Source organism: Acromyrmex echinatior, chromosome 11 (genome assembly GCF_024713525.1).
Source record: "Acromyrmex echinatior isolate Ae372 chromosome 11, ASM2471352v2, whole genome shotgun sequence".
In the NCBI taxonomy this organism is placed as follows: domain Eukaryota; kingdom Metazoa; phylum Arthropoda; class Insecta; order Hymenoptera; family Formicidae; genus Acromyrmex; species Acromyrmex echinatior.
In genome coordinates, this window is record NC_141862.1 from 7,465,227 (window position 1) to 7,483,790 (window position 18,564).

Here is an 18,564-nt window from a genome sequence, read left to right on the forward strand (position 1 = left end):
AAGGTGGCGGTGGTAGAGAGGAAGGAAGGCCAGGCTGCCAGCCGGCTGAACGACTTAACGGCAAGAAGGAGAGAGGAATTCGTTTTCTGGTATGCGTGTGTATATGACGCACGCGAGGTGCCCTGTGTGAACCTTGTGGGGTCCTGGTGGGGCCGTGGGTTTCGTGGGTTTCTTGGAGCGGATTCTCGTAGCGTGACGGTTGCAACCAAGTCTGACGTAAAAGGACTTTTTTTTAATTTTAATTTTATATGTATGTACAATTGAATTTCTTTAATTTCTTAAGAAGTTGGAGATCGGTCTTACATCATTGAGCTCCACTTATTATGTAGATAACAGATTTAAATAGCACATAAATTCGTAAATAATAGAATACTTTTAATGTTTTTGATATTTTTAAAATTGAAATATATGTATAAATAGAATACTTTCACCGATATGTGTGACGTATTTTTTGTACTATAAATATAGAAGTGCAAAGATAAACTATACGTGCAGAATTAAATATGTATACACAAAATTAACAAAACAAATCATTTTCAAGTTTTACAATATAAATTATATGCAGTGTTTCGTATTTCATTTGGACTCTTTTGATTCGAATTTGAATCGATTTTTACATTCATACACTCGATATATAACAAATTCATATTTCTCATATTTTTCTTAGAATCAAAATCTAAAATAATATTTTAAAGTTCTTAATCTTTTTCTGAGAATACTAGAATGCAAATTGTAATCTAATATTCCCGAGTCTTCTCTGTATGTCTAATTGACCCGATCCTATCGATTACAAATTGAACGCATTGCCTTACCAACATCAATGTGTCGCCAAGTATCGTTATAAATTATGTAGAATTGTCATCTGACGTTGTGCAAAGAAGCTATTTCTTGAAGCATATCTAAGGTAGATAGAAATGCGGGCACATTTTCCCTCGTCGGATGTAATCGACCCTCATATATAATCGAGTGCACTCAACTCCGTGATGCACTACGCGTGTACTCCGGAAATTCGACATCAGGTGTCTCAAAGACTCACTCATTGTGCTTTTCAAAACATCGAATTTCCGTTTAGACGGCAAATTTCCAAGACGACATTTATCCTATTCGATTCGAGGTATCACCCGCAAAGGTACGCGATCCTCTTCGAGGAGATAACGAATATGTATAAATTAAGTTTTTTTTATCCAAATAATAAACTAGTAAGAAGCAATAGAAACGTTTCCCTCCGATTTTAATAAGCTTTGAATGTTACTTTCTAGACAAAAATAAAGAATAAGGACTCAAACACTTTTAAAGGATGCAACATCCCTTTGAAGAAAATCGGTTATCTTCCAAAATTATCAAAACTCAAGAGATAAAAAAATATTTGAAATAAAAATTGAATGATTTTAAGAGTACTTAATAATTAAAATTTTAAAAATTTTCATGCTCATAAAAAAAAAGGTCATGAAAATTGGAGGACACTTTTTTGGATTTCCCGTAAGTAATAAACCGGATTCTGGATCTCCAGATCTGGTTCTAAAAGAAAAACTTTCTTTAAGACAAGCTTAAGTTGTCTTTTATACAAGCTTACAAATATTATTTTTGAAAATATACTTTAATTAATAATACTCATTACATTAGTGGGTACGAAGTGTCTATTGTTAATCGACATCATCGTTGTCGTCGTCGTCGTTATCGTCGATGTCAAGTTCGCGGTGATGTAATTTCAAGTCCACGTGGACGATGACCGTGTTGTAGGCAAAGGTGGCGGTGGAATTGCAGCGGTGGTAGTGACTAATAGCAATAACTGTGGTTGTTGTGATGAGCAGCCATGGCTTTCGATCGACGCGACACCGACTATAGAAAAACTATGCCCCTCGATGGCCTCCCACAGGTTAAGACTCACCCCTGTAGTCAGTACGGCGCCGGTGGTTGTTGCTACTGCACGCAGCGGAAACGTCTCTTGCCTCCCATGTTTAAGCCACTTACTCGATAACATAGACGGGGTAAATCGCGATTTTTTTAACCGAATTGAAAGAAACACGCGTTGTTCGGCAGGGGTGAGTGTGGGTGATCGTGTGCTAGCTGCGTTTCGAAAAAGTGCCAAGAATTTTCCAGACGATACATGAAATTGCGAATGTAAGTGCAGATTGTATCTACCGACTATACACTCGAGGACGTTATACGTTGGATTTAAGTTCAATAAGTACAGCCTAAGCAATCTTTTCAATTATGTAAGTCTTATGTCTATTAGAGCGAGATGAGCTTTTTGTTGGTATTCGAACGAATTCGAACTTATCTTTTTTTCGGGTAATAGTAAATGGAAAATAATTTTTGCTTCAAGATAGTAGATATAGTATAAATAAATAATGTGGACCGATATTATCTCCCCACAGGTCATATTTTTCTACAATTATATTTATTAAAATTCATTAATGCATCGATTATTATAATTTATTAATTGGAAATTATTAATCAGTAATAATTATCATTAATTATTAAAAAATATAACTTTATGATATTTGTTTAAAAAAATACATCTCTTCTCTATTATATGCGAAACGAGAAAATTTGATAAATCATCGCGAATTAATAACTGATAATAAATGTCAATTCGTAACGTTTTCATCATCAGATAATAAATTCTACCGTAGCAGAAATAATACTGAAAAATGGTATTGTATAAATTAATTAAAAGATAAAACTGTCGTCTTAATCGATGTTAATTTTCGAGCGACTTTTCTTGACGCGAATGAGTTAGACTCGTTAAAAGTCTGTCTTTCAATGTGAGTTGTGCAAAATATTTTTATTAGAGTCATTTAATTTCTCTTGTTTGCTTTTACTTTCAACAAGATAGTAAAACATGACCTTCGAACGGTGATATCATTCGTTGGAGAAAAAAATCATTTCATCTTCTATTATCTGCATGTATTGATGCAGGCCAACGATTTCAATGCTTCGATAGAACGATTTTAATTAAGTTTTCAATTATGAAAGATTTATTACTTGGGAATCAAATTGAGAGATTTTGCTTGGAAAAAAACTTAAATGAATAGATTTTTTAGTTAATAAGTTATATTATATAAGTTGCATTGTTACATTTTTATTATCCTTGAATTTATTATATTTATTATGTTTATTATATTACGTCTATCAAATATCTTAAGTGTACTTATTATTTATTATTTACTATTTTGTATTCAGATTATTTTAAATATTTATTTATATTTCAGTTTTCAGAAAAATTGATTTCCACAAAAATCAGTTCTAGAGCGCGTTTCGAGGTAGCTTTCGCTTTAATTGCGATAACCCTTAATTATCATCGCGAGCGAAGCTTGGCGAGGATTTGCAATCGAATCGAGTACAATGCACGAAAAGCCCATAATTAGCTGACCATTGAATGCGCAAGTGATTGCATAAATGTTCGCATTTTAAATTTGCGCGTTTACTGGAAAGATCTAGACAAGATAAGCATGATAAATCTCACGGTAAACAGCAGTTTACCCTAATATCTCCATCTTGTTTGAAAAGTATCTCAACGCCTTTTTTTCTTTTTTTATTAAATTTTACCTGTACATATTTACATATAATTTATATATGTGTAAAATTGATACTTTCGAAATGCGACATTTCGTATTGACAGCTACTTATTGATTGTAAAAATTAATACTGAGATAACATATATATAGACCCGGCAAGTTGACGAATGGTGCTGGTGAAAAATCCGTCTCCGACGCGCGGTCTGAGTCCCCAACGAGAACATGGAAACAACAGCAGGTCGAGAGGACGAAGAGGTGGAGGACGAGGCTCGCGAGGAAACAGTCCCGCCGAGCAAACTGGTTCTCGAGGAAGTAGTCCAGGAAAGAGCGGTGGCTCCGACACCAAGGGAAAGGGGAAAAATGTACTATTATACTCGCGGGGTAACGAGTGAGTATTCTAGATGCCACTGTATGTTGAGAGGAATGAACGAGTCGCGAATCGATCTAGACTGCTTTGTGCCTGAGTTTTATAGGTGGTATTTCCGTTATCTGGCACACATTTTCTTTCGTTCATAAATATTATCATTCATTGAAATTCCCATTTAAGTTTGATGTCTTAATTATAATCACACGTTAATAAATCATTATTTATTTTATTTTTTTTACTACATTTATTTTCTTACATTCGCGCACGAAAAAAAAACTGTTTTGTTGAAATATCTATATATTTAGATAGATAGACAGAATTGAAAATAATTTTGTTGGATTATCGGAATAATTATGTAAAAAGCTCAAGTTGGTTGCGAGAATGTTAAAACTTTTTGCTTGAATATCCTATATAATTATTTTGATGGTCTTACAAAATTATTTTTTTATTTGTACATATTTAAATTTTTAGTCAGAAAAATCGTTCATTTTATGCATTTATATTTATGCTTGTGAAAATAACATGAGTAGCAAAATACTGTCAAAGTTACCTGTGATCGTAAAAAATGCAAATATAAATAATAATGGTTAGGGATATTAAATTTTCTACTGAGAAAGACCTGACATTTTAGTCTGCAAGTAGTAATTCTTTATACCAGAAAATGATTATAATTATAATAATCGAAAGATTTATTCGAATGATAAACTTATAAGTAATATCATCATCAAGTCGTGGTAAGAAATAATAATTGTGCGTCTGTGCAATACCTTTGATAAAATATATCACATTTGCCTGCCTAATAATAGACATAAAGAACAATATATCATTGAACTCCAGGGACAAAATTACCGTGAATTTGCTTGGCCGAAAAATATATGATCGAAATGGTAAAGCATTAATGGTAAAGATATTATCGAAAAAGAAGATTATAATATATGATAACAGGCGAACGGAGTAAAAAATTGATAATTTTATATATGTGAATAAATTAGAAAATTATAATAAGTTTTTGTTATTTTTTTATATCCACGTTCCGAAAATTATATTACATATGTTTTAATATATCAATTTCATTTCAACAAATTCAAATAATCAATATAAATATTTGTAAGCTTGCTAAAAAGTATTGCAAATTATTTTATAAAATAATGTGATATGTATTTTATTTTGTATTTAAACGTACGTAATGACTACATACGTAACTTGTATTGCAAGTTTTCGCATAAATTTTTTGTAAATTTCTTGACAATGAAACGGAATAACGTATTAATTTATATAGTTGGAAAGGATAAACGCTCGATGAAAAACCGCTTCGACAATCGATCGTTACGTGACAAGTTGAAGTGACATATACATTCGCGCAAATACGTGATTCGATTATCGAAACGTTATAAGCTTTATCATTTTAATTTGTCGCGATAATATCAGAATGATTACGTTACATATAAAATTAATAAGTAAGCACGGAAGTCAACGTAGGTTTTATGCAAAAATATGTCAATTGAAATTGACAGTTTTAATCAATGTTTAATATTTCATGATCAAGTGGCACTTGCGTTAAATAATTGCCACATTTTACTTATGTAAGAGAAACCGATAGATAAAAACAACGCAAAATACGTCACAAACATACTACATATATTTCACTTAAGCTTAAAAAGAGCTTAAGATAAAATAAAAATGTTTACACAAGCAATAATAATATACATATAAAATTTTAATTAATAATTATATAATTTTATTATAAAAATGCAATTAGAGATATAATTGAAAAGTATAAAAATGTAAATAATAAATAATATGAAAAGTTCAAAACTTTTTGAATGATATTAATAATTAAAGTAAACTACAATATAATAGCTATATTGCGAGTATGGATGACAATATAAAATAGCAAAGAAATAGAAATAGTAACTATATATTATAAATAATAGGTACTCGAGCAAGCAAAGGTAAGGCTGAAGCTGAGTGGCTGATATAATGTCTTATCTGATTATTAGTACACAAGTATATATTAACATGATGGTTTGTATATCAATAAACTATGTAGCGCTTCACAACATAATGTTCGTGATATATAATTTAGTGTATTATTTTTCACGCTTATTTGTAGTTGACTTTCGAGATTATACGGTTTCCCACAATTTCTCTATCGATTCGCGGTTCTGCAAGTAAGAAAATTGGCCGACACGATAGATTCTGCTAGCTGGAAATCGTTCGGAAGATCTGGGACAAAGATGACACACGATGCGACTATCAAGAGGGACAGTAACTCGTGCGCGTTTGCTACTTTTATTCGATTTTACATAGAACACTTGTGTAAACTCCACCACGATTCGCGCATCGATACTAAGAATTCACACACGCACGGGCATTTCCACGCTTCCGGAATATCATACACTTTGACATTGCTTATCGATTATGGAAACATTACTGTTTTTCTCTCAGTCTCGTACAGTCAATTTTACGTTATTATGAAATAACACATATACATAATATTTTATTAGATAAAATATAAATCAAAATATATTATAATCTGTATTAAATTATTTTTATAAAACATTAAATTATTAATTCAATTACAATTTGAATTAATTTCTCGCGTAATTTAATTTAATGCCTTTTAAAAAATGTTTAACATATCATAAGTATTATAGTTATATTTTGATAATAACGTATTTTAATTGAATGAGTGAGTGCTAAAATAAGTCCACATAAAATATACAATCAACGTAATACTACAAATGCTTTAATTCTTTGATTAATCAATCAAGTGCTTCGAAACATTTGTAGTGAGACTTTAACCGCACCCAAAATTGAGTAATTTAATTTCCCAATTTTTCGATAGATTATGACAAACATATATCACACAAATCGCATACTAATAAATATTTTATGAAATATCACTCACTGTCAGTATGTGAGTGACGATCTATCATACTAATGTTTTCTTTACAGTTCTGAATTTGCAATCGGCACGCGGCTGTATTTGAATAACAATTGCGCATTTCATTTCATACCTACTTTCGCCGTGACCATGAAAGCTCATCTCCACCATTTAAACGCAGCCGCGAATTTATGTATATATATATATATATATATATATATATATATATATATATATATATACGTAAAATGAAATAGTTAAATGTACATTAAATGTTAGATTAGAACGCTAAAAATGCTTACAATATATCATCTGAACTTGCGTTCTCCGCGTATCTTTTCAAATCTTGATATTTGAGAGACACGTTCGAGCGTTCTATTTCCAATGATTTGCATTGTATACGAAAAGAAAAAAAGGACGAACTGGCGATAATATCGAAATAATTACACACGAATGTACACAGGGTGGTTATTGTGACTACGACTATGGGAGGTCGCACGGCAAGGTCCCGCAATCGATAAACGACGTCGAACTGTATTGTAAATGTGCGTCCATTGTATCGATCATTCATATGTGTGTATGATTATAATATTGAGGAAGACACCAACGGGGGCGACGATGAGTCTTTTTTTCTAGTAAACCGAGTAATTTTTGCGGTCGTCGAGATTATAGAAATCGTTCAAACACTTCCAACGTGCGCAACCGTATTCACATGTGACACGACAATTACTTGTAAAACAACAAGCACCAAGTTACCTCGCATGTGAGTATGTGTACTATACATACAAAGAGAAATGCTATTCTGAATTCGTATAATCCCTTAGACGATCACGAAAGACCGTTTAAAGCGTATCAATTAAATTAAGAAGAAGGTATAATTGGTTATCTGCTATCGCACTCTCTAAAACTTTAAGAGTGGGTCTCACTCTTAAAGATAGAAAATTGAACCACTCTTTTTTAAGATTTATTCAATTTTCTTTTAAGAGATTCTATTCCAAAGAATTTAAAGAATACATAGAAGCCTACATTCAGAACGCACTTTTATCGATAAATAAACTTTTATGTCTAAAGTTCTATAGTATACGTGAGTTATATATGCTAAATACGCTCTAACATAAAAACGCGTTCTAAATACGCCTGAACGTTTTAATTTTTACGTAATTATTTTCAGACAACTAATTATACATCGTAGGTGCTATGCACTGCAAGTGATAAGAAAACTTTTGCTATATCTAAAACTTTAGCTAGATACAATAATTTTGTTTAGATCATCAAAATAATTATGTATGACACTTAAACTTGTTGCTATAGCAACAATTTATTTTCAGATCTGTATCTGACTAAATTTTTAGATACTTCAGCACAAATTCTTTCCTTATATAAATATGGAGAAAGAAAGAAAATGAGAAATGTCCTTTTAATTGACTCGATGTTCTATGTACACAAAAGCTCGTCTAAGCGAAGCTTTAATTAAGAGCAACTTTTTATATAGGAAAATTTTTAATTACATAGAGTGGTAATGCAACATACTTTGTATTCAAAGATAATTACCTTTAATAACAATGAAATGTTATCCTTTTTTTTAATTTCAACAGGAATAAATAATTATTTATCGGATAGATAAAATAAAAAATAAGCTGTCCTTGTGAGTGTCTTTTCCGATATTAATCATATCACGTGACCGATGTACGCACTTTTATAATATATAGTTCAATGTCGCTTATCGACTGCAAGGAAAGAAAGAGAGAATAGGAAGTCTTCTTTCAATAATTCTGAATAATTTTTGCTTTCCGTATGCGGAGGTCGTTATACTAATTTGTTATCACGGCAAATGTAAACCGCATTGTCTTTCAAAGATTGTAATCATCAAAGCAATATTTCGTGTCCAGCTATTCGATATTCGTCCATTCGAGGAAATAGTTTCAGCGTGGAATGATGCAACACATTAAGTACGAGATTTACAGGATATTTCGTATTCCGTAACGAGAACTTCTCAAGAATCGCCGTTTGCGACGTGTAATCGATTGGACAATCTGATATTTACCAACATCGTTGTTTTAAATCATTGAGGAAGGTCTCTCGGAATGCCGCGGCGTTCCAGATGAAAAAGAAATCGCGCCTGGATAATGCGGCCAAACACGCGATCGACTCGCGACTCGATACAGTTCGATTGGTGTCTTATGAATTATAAGGGATGGCCGTCCGATTAGAGGTCAATCGAACGATTGACTGAACATTTCCGTATCGGACATTTACGATTGCGCATTCATGGAACGTCGTTAATTTACGGAATTAGATCGGTGGTCGTGATGTTTAATAATAAAAAAAGTAGCTATGTACGTGATGATAATAACCGCAGCTGTGCTTGATGTCCTATGTACATTTTTTAACACAAAAGAATGTCCATGAAGAGGTCTTTAACTACAACGACTTTTATAGAGAAGATTTTTAATTATATAGAGTTTAAATGATGATACAACGTAATTCTGTATTCAAAGATGATTGCTTTTAATAACAATAAATAATATTACTCACTCTTTTAATTTCAAAGATAATAAATAATCATTTGTCGGGTAGATACAGATAAAAATTTTAATTTCTACTTTCTAAATATTTTATATAGATAAATTATATTTATATGCGTAAAGACTGAAATTTATTAATTATTATTGTTCTTTAAAAATTGAATTTATTTCATTAATGTATATTAATAATAGATATCAAAGATAACATTATTACGTTCTTTCAGGGCTGGCAGCATTGAAAGATTAATAGACGGCGATAAGCGAATAATTGCAACGAAGCATCTACTTCCAGAAAATAATATAAATGTCGTCGTCAGGTATTCAGTTCGATTCATATCAGTTGATTTAAAGTGACTTAAAGTTATTATTGTTTATATTATTTTCACTTTTTCTTATAGGGTTCGTCCGCTCAGTAATAAAGAAATTAAATCCGGTGACGAAATGGCCGTGCAGTTTCCTGGCGATGGACAGATATATGTAAGTGTAAAAATTGTATTGTCTATAAAATGATTTCCATATAGCATAAACCTTTAAGAAACGTCCCAAAGACATTTAAAAATGTCCTTTTACATCATAAAGATGTTTAAGAATATCTTACTTTGAATAAAAAATGCTATGTGGGAGGGGTCTGTCTTTTCCTTTGGTTTGGTCTGCATCTTTCATTTTTTGAAGTCAAGTCAAGTTTTGTCTACACATTTTTCCATGCCATCATTAACGCGACATTTTCAATAGTCAAGTTAAACAGAACATGTCAATACGTCTTTTATCTTACAGTGTGACGCGGTTACGAGCAGCGGAGACAAAAAGCCAAAGGTATTCTCATACAATGTCGTTTTCGAGCCAAATGCTACGCAGGAGGATATCCTACAATACTCTGGTATTAAGAATCTCATCGAAATGGCGGTGGAAGGCTTTAGCTGCACCGTGTTTTGTTACGGACAGACCGGAAGTGGCAAAACGCATACCCTGACTGGACCTCCGAGACTCGTAAGCGAAGAAAAGAAGTCACCATTTTGTTATGGATCTTTTTTAAAAATTATTTTCAATTGTGTGATTTTTTTATTTTGTGTTTAGCAATAATGCAAATAAACAACATGACAAATATTCTCATCATAACGTAGATCCCGTCCTAAATATTAATTTCCATATTTTTTGAACCCTTCGGAAAAAATCGTAAGTGATGCGAAGTGCTTTTTTAATCATATCGCAACACACACACGTTCGTCCATATAATGCAAAAGACAATGCGATACGTAATATGGTGACGTTAGTGATCAATATCTACATAGCTAGTCAGAAGGTTAAAGTTGATTGTCTTTCGTAGATAAGATAATGCGTTCAAGTTACATGTAACGTCTCTTCTTGCAACTAAACGTAACAGTGAAATTTCGATAGGTCATATCTAAATAAAAAGTAACACTTTCAAATGATCAATAAAAAGTACGTTTGAGGAATAAATAGAGAATCGTATGTGAAAAATATTTTGCTGAAATATATATTTCGTAATTATTTCTTGCATAAAAAAATATAGAGAATTTGAAACATATAAAAAAAAAGAAACAGAGAAAATTTTATTTTGTTACCGTTTATTTGAACGTTATAAAAAATTTATATTAATAAACTAATTCATATTTATTTATAATTATTTATTTATTTAGTAATAATGAGAAAATGCTATAATAATATATTTCAATGAAAATAATTTTTTTTTAATTTTATATAACACAATTTAGCTAATATATAGTAATTGCAATTATTTTAATATATATTTGATGAGATAAAACATATGTTAGAATTTTTATTTATTTAAAAGTTAATTAAGATCTTAAATTTATGCATTAAATCATGCTATGAAATTAAACTAATTCACTTTTACATTGTATCTTTTGTGTTTATAAAGTTAATTTAATCATTTTTTATAACAGTTCGACAAAATGGATTCGTACTCGGAGGACCATGGTCTGGTCTTCCGTTCTTTCGTCTACCTATTCAAAGTCCTTCAAGAACACGAAAAGTGCAATTTTGTGCTGAAAGCTTCCTTCCTGGAAATCTATAATGAGAAGGTCTGTCTTTAAACGATAACGTATCGTCTAAGTAGACAATACAATAAAATAAGCGTCTATTTTTTAATTATCATAAGAAAAGATAAACTTTTTCTTTCATTTTATGTAAAATAAAAAAGCTATAATTATCGTCGCAAAGAGTAAATTCTGTTATAAAAATGATGGTAATATACAAATAGATGAGTATAAATAAATAAATAAATAAATAAATAAATAAATAGGTGATAGATCTCTTAAATCCCGGCACTTCGAGAAAACCTTTGGCAGTTCGATGGAGTAAAAAGACGCGCGGATTCTTTGTCGAGAATCTCTTTACGGTAGAATGTGAGGAACTGGACGATCTTTTGGCGGTTCTCGAAGAAGGTAAGACTCTAAAAAATAAGCAATCTCGCAATGGAAGTCATAAGATTCCATCCTGTAAATTTTCAAATTATTTTTTACTTTCTCTGGCATCTTAAAATTATATTTTCTTCTAGATATTTATTGTATCTAACAGTTTTTTTAGAATTCCATTGTGCGAAAACTTCGTTATTCTTATTCAGAAATTGGAACTCAATTAGGAATTGTGAAGTATTGTTTATAATGTTGTTTATAATAATTATTTTTACAGGAATGAGAAATAGATCGATCGGTACGCACAATATGAATGAATATTCCAGCAGAAGCCATTCGATTTTGACTATAAATATAACTTCTGAGCAAGCAGTAAGTGAATATGATATTTCGAGATATTTATTCATATTTCCCTTGAGACGAAGATGAAAATATATACATTCAAAGATAAACGTCAGAATAACATATCAGTTTTTCTGCCGCTTATTAGCCGCTAATAAAGGTTCAATTTATTTTACCGCTATTTTGCGCTGTGTAATCATTCGCTTACATTAAAAATTAATAAACAATAAATATACGAATAACCAGTACTCATCTTTCAACAAGACAAAATTAATTTTCCATCACCGACCAATTAATTTTATATCGTCATCACGCGAGTCGAATTAATTATTTATAACGAGAGCTAATATAAGTATTTTTCGCGTCAATAGATGGAGAACGGTGTATTTATCTCGAAACAAGGCAAAATTAATTTCGTGGACCTTGCTGGAAGCGAAATGACGAAGAAAACTCAAAGTGAAGGCAAGACCTTGGAAGAGGCGAACAATATTAACAAAAGTCTCATGGTATTAGGTGAGTTCTAATTAATTATATCAAGCTATGTGTAGAAAAAATTATCGTTCCTTTAATTAAGAATATTTTTTGATGTCCGAATTGAAAGAACAATTTTTTCTATATAACTCAACAATTAAAATAAAATTTGTCCATGTTACAACCGATATTATATAGGCTTGTTTTTTGTTGCTGCACTGAACTGCATTAAAACTTTCCATTTTCATCAAACTTCAAATATATTATGTATTATATCTATTTCATTTACAAGTGTATACTTAGTTCAGCAAAGAAGCTCTAATGTAAACTATAATAAATGAAATTGCGTCACACTTCACTATCATTTTACTATAAATAGCGATAATAATTCATTTATCAGAAAATTAGATTAGATCTTGACTTTGAAATTGCAGCGCGTCTATTATTTAGAATAGTTGAAGTAATCGATAGCTAGACTATTAAATTACTGACATGTGAAAAGACGTGCCTTTCATATATGGAAAATAATCGATAAACTTTCGCGATAACGGTCGTGAAACAAAATAATAAGAAGTTTTTCGCAAAAAGTCTTCCCGGGTAGTACATTTCATAAAATCATCCGAGGAAAGCACGACACTTTTTATTTATAATTTCGCTAGTTTCTAACTTTCTAAATTTGAATTTCTCTCGCAGAAGGATAAATGTCACTTACATATTTTTCACAGGATACTGTATTGCTTCCTTGAGTGATGGAAAACGAAAAAGTGGTCACATTCCTTATCGGGACAGTAAATTGACAAAACTTTTGGCTGACAGTCTTGCTGGAAATGGCGTCACGTTAATGGTGAGTTGATAAATGAATTTTCGTAGCAAATTGATTCGCGATTAATAACGATGTTTCCACAAAAAGACTTTATTAGTATTGTTTACGCGATAAATGTTTTAATGATCTCTATAATCAGAGTACAAGAACTGACCAACACAATCGAGCATTCCTCTCTCATTCGACTGTAAGAGGAGAATATTTGACTGTGACTAGTTATTCCCATACTCCGACCCAACTCTAACCCTCGGTGAAAACTTAGTTGTAGAGTAAATTCCAATTCACTCAGTTTTTGCAATTGTAACTTTAACAATATCGGTAATTACATATTTAGGTTGCCTGCGTTTCACCGGCTCATTCGAATGCCAACGAAACATTAAACACCTTGAGATACGCCGCGAGAGCTAAGAAAATCTCCACGAAACCTATTATAGTGATGGTAAGATTTGCTTCGAGTGAATTTTGGAAGGGATTTTTAAATGCTTGACACTCACTTTTTTACAGGATCCACGTGAAGCTCTTATTCTTAGTTTGAAGCGTGAAGTGGGGGCTCTTCAAACCGAAAACGACCATTTAAGGATGACTCTTCACCTTAGTAACGAAGCTCAAAATATGTACCGCAGCGAATCGAAAAGTATTATTAGCATATAATTAGCTTGTTTTTTATCGATTACAATAGACATATAATCTATATGTCTATAGTCACGATAAACGCGAGAAATAATTCAAACTATTGGCGTAATTTTAAAATAAGAGTAAAAAAAATTAGTATAGGAATCTGTTTTGCTAATTGAGTTGAATCTTCTATGTATATCACAACTTTTTCAAAAAAAATTCTAATCACTAATAAAAAATAAAGAATTAATGATTAAATAAGTTCAATAAATAACGGAATAATATACACAAAAATAATATTTTTTAATAATAATCTTATGTTAAAATAATAGACAAATCGATTAAACTAATTGCTACTTTCAAAAGTTAAGATTTGATTTTGCAGAATAATAACTCGTTGACAATTCCTGTATTTCTTTCTTTCTATTATTCTCATCGATCGTTTGCAGGCGAAAGACTGATACCCGTGACACCGCCACCGGTGGATCTCGAGAAATTAGCCGAGATGGAGAGTTCGGAACTGAGTCAATTGATCCAAGCATATATTACTGAGAACGAGGCACTACGACGAGAGAATGCAGAGCTCTATGCCACGCGGGACCAAGTGATACGAGATCAGGAACTCGTTTGCCGGGAAAACGAGAGGCTGCTCAAGAAACTTGAGGATGTAAACTTGTAAGTCAGCTGAATGATATTTCTAATGCGAGCGTTCAAAGATAAATAAATTCGGAACCCATACCTATATTATTTTTGTTGGCATACGTGTTATATTTATACTTTCATATCATATTTATATTTAAATCGAATCTTTTAAAAACATTTTGTATAGCTTCATAAATATGCTTTTTTCATAGTATCGAAAAATTTATATTTTAAGAAATTTAAGAGAATCACGCGAGCTATCTTGTGTATTTCATGTATAAAATATTTTATAAAATTAATTTTATGAAATTAATGATTAAGATAGTTCTGTTTAAATTTTCTTTATCTAAATTCGTAATAATGCGATTCGGCTCTCCCAGGTCGTTTTAAACTTAACGTTTTGCATTTGACGAATCTGTATGATAGATATTTTATGATCTTTTACAGAGTTTGCTGCCGATCACCCATAATACCAGCGAGACCTTCGTATTCGGCGGAATTATTTTTGAATGAAAATAACGAAGACGTACCTGGTGCGACTAACGTTTGGACGAATCCGAATGTAGCTCCCAGTCCGGTGTATTCCTTTTCAAAGGTATGATCAAAATCCACCTAAAACGATAAATTGTATTTGATGAAGGAATTAAGTCACACTAATGGTAAAAAAAAATTTTTTTATATTTGTGTATAAAAAAACAATTTTGTATCTAAAAATGTAGCTAAATCTGAAAATAATTTTGTTAAATCATAATTATACAGGAAACTTAAAATAATGAACAAAAGTTTTAACATTCTAGTTTGAACATAGCAAGTAGTTTGAACATATAATTGTTTTAATAGATAAATAAAATTACTTTTAAATTTGTATCTAGCTTAATTTTTAAATTTTGTTTCAGCAAAACTGTATTTTTCCATAAACTATATTATAGTTACATATTATGGTACTACAATTATGATTATTATAATTATTATTTAAATATAATTATTATTATCTACTATTGTAGTACCTATAATTATGATATACAGTCATAAATATAAAAAATTTTTTTTTAAATATATTCATTATAAAATAATGTGTGAGACTGGAAGAGAGAGAGAGAGAGAGAGAGAGAGAGAGAGAGAAAGAGAGAGAGAGAGAGAGAGAGAGAGAGAGAGAGAGAGAGTTCTTGTTAGATTAAAGATTATTAGATATCACTATATTTTAAAAGAAATTTAAGACTTCACTTCATGCTATAAATACACCATAAATAATATTTTCAATTTTGCTATATATATATCTTCTCTTAGCATACTCTTGGTAGTGGATTGTACATATCAGCCGGCAATATGCCAGAGAAGGTATTGAAGGAGCTCGACAAACGCAGGATTGTTGGCAGTTACAATAACATTGCCGAAGCCTATAAGGACAAGAACAGTCATCGTCGACACAATTCTTGGGACAACAGTAATCGGTCTATGATCAGCCCGGAACAAAGAATCTCGCCTGTTGATATAAATCAGTAAGTGACTTGTTTTTAATGCTATTTAATTCATTGATTAATTTAACGAATAAGTTTTTTAATATATAATACTTTACTTACATCATTATACATCATTATAATAATTCAATAATTACTTCTTACATAATTATTTTGCTATAGTATAATCCTTTTTTTGCAAAAAATTTGCGAAATTATTTATTTTTCTCTGATTTTATTGTTATATTATATTTTTATATATCATTATAGTTTATTTCAAAATTATATATATAATTTATTTCTTTTTTAACTTTAAAAGAAATATTTTCTAGAGATATATTTCTTGTGTGACTGAGTGAATGTAAATGTACTTCAAGCTTGTAATAAGGAGCTTACATTGAATGATCGTATCGAATTGCATCAAACGTGATACTTAGCAAACGTGAATCTCTATATCTGCTATGAAAAATTTTGGAAATGTTTTTTCCAAAAGAAAGTTCCGCATCTAATTATTATTTCGAGATGCATTGACTGATACGGAATCTAAACTGTTTTAATTTAAAAAATGACAGAAAAAAAATCTTCGTTTATAATTGTAAGTAAAATATATTTGTCATTGTTTTTGTTCGGCTTTTATATTAAACAATGTATGTTTTGCAGATTTTTAATATTTACAAACGATTCTGGAATTTAAAAAATTTTATAATTAATCTTGAACAAATTCTAAATCCGATTATATATATATAATGTAAGCTATTTACATTTCGATCTTAAAGAGCTGAGACAAGAGTTTTCTGAGTTTTATCTCGCCGAGAACATTCTGTTCCAAGCAACACAATTTAAAATTGAGATAGTAAAATCTTTTAGTTCTCGCAAAGATTCTTTATTCAAATATGAGAAATTTTAAAGACGCCTTTAAGACATCTTTTAAGATATCTCATATCTTGATTTTGAATTTTGTGTTGTCTGGATATGATTCTCTGAGATATCACGTTTGACGCTTGCCACCCGTATGCCAAACCCGGACAAAGCCAGCTAAACTAACCAAAGACACACGCGGTGACAGTCAAGGTCAAAGGACGACCTTGCGACGCACCTCGACGGTCCCTGAGGAGAGCAAACCTCCGCCGTCGAGGTCGAGGTCGAGGTCGAACGAATTGCCCGCTGCGGACACCATCACCACCACCTCTACCGCTGCGACCGCCACCAATATCGCTACCGAGATGCATGCCGAGCAATCTAACGGATCGCCTGATTCGATCCTGAGTGGCTCTCTCGAGGAGGGCGGCAATTCCGCCCCCGACTCCGCGGACTCGGTCGCTCCCACCGTCCCCTTCCCGCCGATATCACACTCGCCCTCGTCCTTTGCAACGTCGGAACTGGAACCACGGAATCGCAGCAAGTCGCGAGCCAATACAGGAAAGGACAGGAGGAACGCCGAGGGAAGGATCCAGGATGAACATCGGGCGTTTGGCAGCCCGGTTCCCGTCGATGACGACGACCGCTTTTGAGAATCTTTCGACAAGGGGGAAATCCCGTCGGTGGTGTTTCATCTTGAGGGAATGCTATATGCAAAAAGAAAAAAAAGACAGCCTCGCTCTTTTTTGTTGAGAAACATCGAGTGACCGAGTGATGTTTATTTACACACCAATTATATACGATTACTCATAATTGTAACTGTAAAATACACTTCTACACACACGACAGATAAAGTCTTTCTGTTAGTTTGTAAATCGTCTCCGTCGAAGATTTCTAAAAAAAAAACCGACTGGAGTTGTACAGAATAAAATATAGATAAAGTAAAATTGTGTAAAAGGATTGACGAATTAAAGCGGATTGAAAGAAAGTTTTTGCGTATTATAGATCCGTGCGTCCTTTTCCCTCATATCTTCTTTCAGAATCCGTAGATTTCTTTAACAATTTTAAATACTTGTATTTTAAATTAACATTTAAGATAGATATAATATTTACGATACCTGTATTTTTAATTAACATAATTATATTTCCTTTATTCAGAGCTTTAAATCCTTTAACATAGAAAATGCGCGTTGGTGCAAAAAAATGGCGTCGTTTAAAAAATTAACCGTTTTTTCACGGATCGTCAATTCTTATTCGATAATAAGAATCATTCCTCGCGAACTCTTATATTATAGAAATATATCCCGAATCGTCATTTTACTAATTTGTTGTTCTTGATTGACGGACATTTGGCGACTAATTGCGAGAATGCGAAGCCCGCGTGCGTGATGTAAGACCACGCATTTCGTTTTCCTTTGCAAACACTTTTAAACTGCTCCAGCTCGTAATTGGAACATTCAGACACGTCATCGCGAGAGACGCGCTCCGATTGGCCGCGCACATCTCGATCTCTCGCTGCGCCACGACGCATGTCACGTGACGCGTCATCGAGAACTCGCGCTGTAATTAGCTCTCGCGCGCCGTCAACATAACGCGCGAACGTTTTGAAATCCGTTACGCGTCGCAGTTATTCATTTCTACCAATGATGGGTTGAATTTA

General features: G+C 32.1%; 1 protein-coding gene across 8 annotated transcripts; it reads left to right on the forward strand.

Annotated features, from left to right (window-relative positions):
- Positions 1–1,878: 1,878 nt before the first annotated feature.
- On the forward strand, positions 1,879–17,892 carry LOC105145833 (Kinesin-like protein at 54D). Of its 8 annotated transcripts, XR_015546710.1 has the most exons (17): positions 1,879–2,121; positions 3,672–3,909; positions 9,525–9,617; positions 9,699–9,777; positions 10,075–10,287; positions 11,226–11,363; positions 11,585–11,726; positions 11,974–12,068; positions 12,410–12,551; positions 13,235–13,353; positions 13,667–13,771; positions 13,837–13,966; positions 14,397–14,622; positions 15,037–15,184; positions 15,877–16,088; positions 16,379–16,641; positions 16,707–17,231. XR_015546710.1 is itself a non-coding variant. In XM_087411299.1 (16 exons), exons 2-16 carry the CDS (start codon positions 3,689–3,691, stop codon positions 17,555–17,557), a joined length of 2,508 nt encoding a protein of 835 aa, XP_087267425.1. In that variant the 5' UTR covers positions 1,879–2,216; positions 3,672–3,688; the 3' UTR covers positions 17,558–17,892. The 8 variants fall into 8 exon arrangements, 7 of the variants coding, with proteins under 7 accessions (XP_087267425.1, XP_011053971.1, XP_087267428.1 ...); XM_087411299.1 differs by lacking the exon at positions 16,379–16,641 and having other exon boundaries at positions 1,879–2,216; positions 17,113–17,892; XM_011055669.2 differs by lacking the exon at positions 16,379–16,641 and having other exon boundaries at positions 17,113–17,892.
- Positions 17,893–18,564: the final 672 nt, after the last annotated feature.